The sequence below is a fragment of the Nymphaea colorata genome, chromosome 2 (assembly GCF_008831285.2).
Source record: "Nymphaea colorata isolate Beijing-Zhang1983 chromosome 2, ASM883128v2, whole genome shotgun sequence".
Classification (NCBI taxonomy): domain Eukaryota; kingdom Viridiplantae; phylum Streptophyta; class Magnoliopsida; order Nymphaeales; family Nymphaeaceae; genus Nymphaea; species Nymphaea colorata.
The window spans coordinates 7,573,956-7,578,886 of record NC_045139.1 but is presented as its reverse complement, the minus strand read 5'-3'; the positions used below and the strand labels follow the sequence as shown (position 1 = coordinate 7,578,886).

At 43.1% G+C, this 4,931-nt stretch overlaps 1 protein-coding gene across 2 annotated transcripts; it reads right to left on the bottom strand.

Annotated features, from left to right (window-relative positions):
• Positions 1–453: 453 nt before the first annotated feature.
• On the bottom strand, positions 454–3,225 carry LOC116247120 (uncharacterized). 2 transcript variants are annotated; one of them, XM_031619093.2, is made up of 3 exons: positions 2,353–3,225; positions 1,006–1,200; positions 454–872 (listed from the first exon to the last, which is right to left on the bottom strand). In XM_031619093.2, the coding sequence occupies exons 1-3, from the start codon at positions 2,923–2,925 to the stop codon at positions 834–836; spliced, it is 807 nt and encodes a 268-aa protein (XP_031474953.1). In that variant the 5' UTR covers positions 2,926–3,225; the 3' UTR covers positions 454–833. The 2 variants fall into 2 exon arrangements, with proteins under 2 accessions (XP_031474953.1, XP_031474952.1); XM_031619092.2 differs by having other exon boundaries at positions 967–1,200; positions 2,353–3,222.
• Between the last annotated feature and the right edge of the window lie 1,706 nt (positions 3,226–4,931).

Sequence of the window (4,931 nt, the reverse complement as noted above, 5' to 3'; positions counted from 1 at the left end):
CTTCTCCGCTGTTTGGCCGCTAACGAAAGGTGCACATTGGATAGCAGTATTCGAGGTTACCCAACTCTCGATCTCCTAAACTGAACCATCTAAATCAGCGTACTTCGTCTTTTTTAGTGTGTTTCTCTTATCGATAGAAAACCATAGAATGAACTAATTCACCACGGACTTTCTTGGAGCTTACAAACTCAGATGTAATGCTTCTCCTGCTGATTATTCTCTTGTATTTTGTTGTTTACGCACCATAAATTCAAATGACACGTAGGCCTTGATCTTCCACTTCACAATAGAAAGTATGGAAACAAAGTTCCCTAACGAGAGCAAAGAGAATCCGAAGATGAATCCTCTTGGAATTGACGGAATCCTGTCGGAAGCAGTAGACAAACCATCGATGTATCTCACACCCGAACTGCTGCACCTACAGAATTGACAGCTTGCACAAAAAGAGTAATATGAATCAAGACACATAATTGAATTTGTACTGAATGATGACTGCAGTGTTTACAATTTGCTTGGATCTTCTTCACCTCTAGTCCAAACATAGAAGGAAACTCTTGTCAACAACACATCTTCCACAAGATAAATGCCAGAGATTACCTCTCAAAAGCTTAATATTGTTCTAATTCTACATCAAAGCAAGTCTCGCCTTATAAAATAGATGCACATTCTTTTCAATGATTCATACAACGGAATGATGACACTGGATTTCCTTCGACTATATTTATTGGGGTGCGATCTAATCGGCTACCCTTATAATCATAATTACAAATAATCAGGGAGCAGCTAATTGACAACCATGATCTGTTTATCAGACCAGATAAAAATGAAAAGCATTAAGTAGAGAATTTCTCCATCCTCTTCACAAATCGACCCTGCAAGATGAAGTATAGTTCCATCAGAGTTAAATTGTAAGGCGGCTTTTTAACAAATCCGTTTAGACTTTAGAAAGAGAGAGAGAGTAGTTGCCTTCATGCGTGGTCGCTTTTCTGCGTTGAGTTTTCTAACCTCATAACGGATCCTCTTGGAGAAAAGCCTGCTCTGCCTCTTCTCCTTGTACCTCAGCACGCGAGCCTCCCTGCTACCCAATTTGCCTTCCCCACCTTCCTCTGCAGTCGATCCACAGCTCCCGCCGCCACCGTCAGGCACCATCATCCATGTCGCCGCCGCATTTCTCCCGCATGCCATTTCCAAGCTCCCCACCTGCAATGTTTCCACCCTCGGCCATTTCAGCGAGCTTCAAATTAAACTTGTTATCACCTGAAGACTCTCTTCAAGCTAAGAGTTCATGTACAACTTCTCATATCAATGAAACATTTAGGAATTTATCATCTGATCAAGTATATGGCATGGAACAAAATAAGGAGAAGGAAAATGAGTCAACCTTCAGAATCAACCACAAATATGGAAGCGCAGGAAGACAAACTGTGTGTCCCTTCTTAGTGGGGGGAAAAGAATACAAGAATTCCATTTTGGATCATTACTTCAGTAACATGTCTCTCAGTTGTCTTAACGAAACCTATGTAGATCTTTTCCGTCTATTGGTCTCCATGGTTCACAATTCGAATTGGAAAGCCAACCTTGAGAAACTAACTTGCATTTTCCTAACTCCATGCCTTTCCATTTCAAACCAATTGACTCGAGACATTAAAGCAAGAAAGCGATCTTTACCCAAAACACCATATGACGGTGTGTAATTGGCGATCCTCCTCTTGACAAGAGGACTTTCGCAACTAAATGGTAGCTGTGGAATAAAAAGGAATAAAATCCCATCCTCGTCAGGCCGAACGAAAGATGGAGGTAATTAGCAGAAAGGACTAAAATGCACGTTTCAAGTAAACCAGCTTTTGGGCAGTTTACTAGTTGAAGATCGATGTATTATATCCGAAAGTTATTTGTTAAAAGAAGAAGAATCATTACCAGATCACTAGAAAATCTATTTTCAATTACAGATCGCCAATGGCACAGTTTGTTTAGCAAAAGCAACCCATAACTGTGATAGCACACTTAGTTCTGAGAAGGGCGTAGGCTTCTCTTTAAGAGTACGATCCATAAAGGTTGATTTCAATTATAAGCCGAAACAGTGATGGGTGTAAAAAGCTTTTCTGGCTCCAAAAGGAGGGGGTCTATAAGTTTTGCAGATTGATACACAAAATAGAACATGTTGATCATAAATCTTCAGGTTGAACCAGATTCTAACCTCCCAAAAAGGAAATGCCATGAACCAACATCAACTTTTCAATTGGAAACCGACAACAATATTTTGCTTGTGCCGTTTGAGATGCCATATCTACTGGATCTATGTCGCGAGAGAGAGAGAGAGAGAGAGAGAGAGAGAGAGAGAGAGAGACTGACGTTGGTGAGATCGGGCGTCTGAGAATCATCGTCATGGCGAGGGACGGTCTGAGGGCACTCCCCCTCGATGTAGAGCGACCCTTTATCAGACCACGCGTTCAGTACCTCCTCGTAGTCCAACTTCAGCGACAGCCCTTGCTGATGCTGATGCTCCTGATGGTGGTGGTGGTCTTCCACGGGGGAGCACCAGAATCTGCCGCCGCCGCCACCGCTGCTGTTGCTGCTGCAAGCCTCTTCCTCTACTACCACCCTGGGGAAGAACACCCACTGCTCCGGCTCCTCCACCACCCGGCCCCGCTGGCGAAGGGCCGTGAGGGCGAGGGCTCCGTAGCCGTCGGAGTTGTCGTCCAGCCCTCTGCTGTAGTCCGGGAAGGCGGTCGGCGAGGGATCATCGTCGGAGGTGGAGCTGCTGCCGAGGAGGCCGTTCATGGTGGCGTCACCCTCGGAGTCGAGGAACCACGCCACGTTTCCGGCGATGTCCTTGTCCTCCGTCTCCCTACAGGGGTGGTTGACGAGGTTCTCAGGGTGAAGCGGAAAGAGCTTCAGTTCGCTCTCTGACCGTTTGAGCGCCATGAATCACTCAACAACAAGTTTTCCCTTCTGCCGTGCCTCTGCTCAGTCTTGTCCTTCTTCTTCTAGCAACAATTCTGCGGTTACTAAACTGATAAATTATTTTCCTTTTCCCTTTTGTGTTTCTTCTGTGCTTCTTTTCTCTTTCTAGCGATTGATTAAGAGGTCCTTTTCAGGAGAGGAGCGCCATTGTTGCTGGTGGGCCTACGATCCCGTATGCTCTTTACAGTACACCACCTTCCTCCATCTTTTCTTCTTCGCTTGTTGTGCCACAATTATGGCTAATTTTACGTATGGCCATTTCTCTTTATCGTCTGCTCCCCGTCTCTCTGAGGTCAATGGAAAGGGTTGGCCTTTTTCCCAGAAGACGGATTCTTTCTTTTCCTTTTTCTGCATACAGCAGACAGATGGTTTACTGCAGCATTTATTCCAAACAAAGATTTTCGTGACTATTTCCAAGTTTCTAGTTGATATTTTTGCTTATGAACTGCATACTTGTGTTGTGAAGACCCTAGATCGAGTTTCGACCCTTTCATTTTGCTGTTTGAGATTTTTTTATGCCATTGTTCATATAAGGCTTGGCGGTCGAAGTTCACCCGAGATTTTCTCTTAAGGTTCTTCATCATCATAAGAAAAGAAACAGCAACTGTTCTTTATGTATAAGTTCATATAAATCGTTATACATTCAAAAGTATTATATATGTTCACAAATATCTTCTATTTTCTACAGACAAGCCTCTCATAGTCCTTATATGTTAGAACAATTCCTTTTTCTTTTAAATGCTAATATGAAAAACATTCCTATCATAATTTCTTTTGGTGACAATGGAGTAAACCTGACAATAGATGACGTTTTTTTTTCATAAATTGAACAATTAAACTTCGGACATACTCATATACCTTTTTTTTAAAACAAAAACCTGAAATGCATGTTGTACGAAGACGTATTTTAGAAAATGTATATATTTACCAACAAAAAAGAAAAACTATTTGCGGGGAACCATGGTTCCCGAAACCAAGGGACTGAGGTGGAAGAAGTCCAGTGAAATAGTCTCAGTGGCGTATTCGTGATTTCCAGAAACTACGAGGTTAGAAACTTAAAAAGCATTGAACGTAGGACACGAAGGCGGAAGGAGGGGATCGGTGTTATCTTTGCAGAAATATCATCCGAGGAACACGTGTTGACTTCTGATTGGCCGGATACAACGTTATCCAGATTTCTTTGTTCCGTGGTTTGCTGACGTGTGAGATAGTTGCAGTCAGCTCGACTCATCTCGGCGCTGCCGGCTCAGCTTCGAGTGAGATCGGCTCATACCCAAGGGGAAGGCGGACGTAACCGGGTCTCGTCAGATCCAGATTGGAGTTCGAACTTCAATGTACATGAAACCAAATTCGAGCATCATTTAATCAGGTCGAAACATGATATTTGTGTATTTGCTTTAGGCATGCTTTCATCCTTCTTATTTATGGCTTCAAATCAAACATGGACAAAATTTTCACTCCCTAAACATCTCTCTTCCATAAAATGATGTTATCAAATATTGTTACTTTGAAGCAGAGGAAAAGTTATCTTAGCCAGCTTGCTTCTTCAAATTAACAGGTTTTATGTCTAGATGACATAGGTCTGAATCCAGGTCCAGGTAACTCAAGGTTTGTCACGTATCTATACTCGATAATTAGATCCAAAGGCTGCATATCTAATCTGATGCATATATCCAACTTGCAATTGGATCCCGTTGTTTTTATGAAATGCAGTTACTAGTTCGACTTATTTGGATTTGAGTCGGTGGAGCCGAACGAACCGAACAGGGTGGCTCGATCCAAGCCAAGCTGCAGCTGGCTGGAATCTAATGTAAATAATAAAGTGGTCACCTTTTTGACACGAGGGAACTTGGAAAAAGTGCAAAAAAGTGAACCCAAAAGGTCAGGGTGGTGGGGTCCCAGAGGAAGCGCTTTTTTCACGAGCGGAGATACTAACGAGGCTGCAGCGCGACGGTGGGGTCAGGCCA

Coding starts and splice junctions, on each gene's coding strand:
- LOC116247120 (XM_031619092.2), bottom strand. CDS start 2,925: ATGGCGCTCAAACGGTCAGAGAGCGAACTGAAGCTCTTTCCGCTTCAC. Junction 1,201..2,352: donor AGACGCCCGATCTCACCAAC/GTCAGTCTCTCT, acceptor GAAACATTGCAG/GTGGGGAGCTTGGAAATGGC. Junction 873..966: donor AAAAGCGACCACGCATGAAG/GCAACTACTCTC, acceptor TTCATCTTGCAG/GGTCGATTTGTGAAGAGGAT.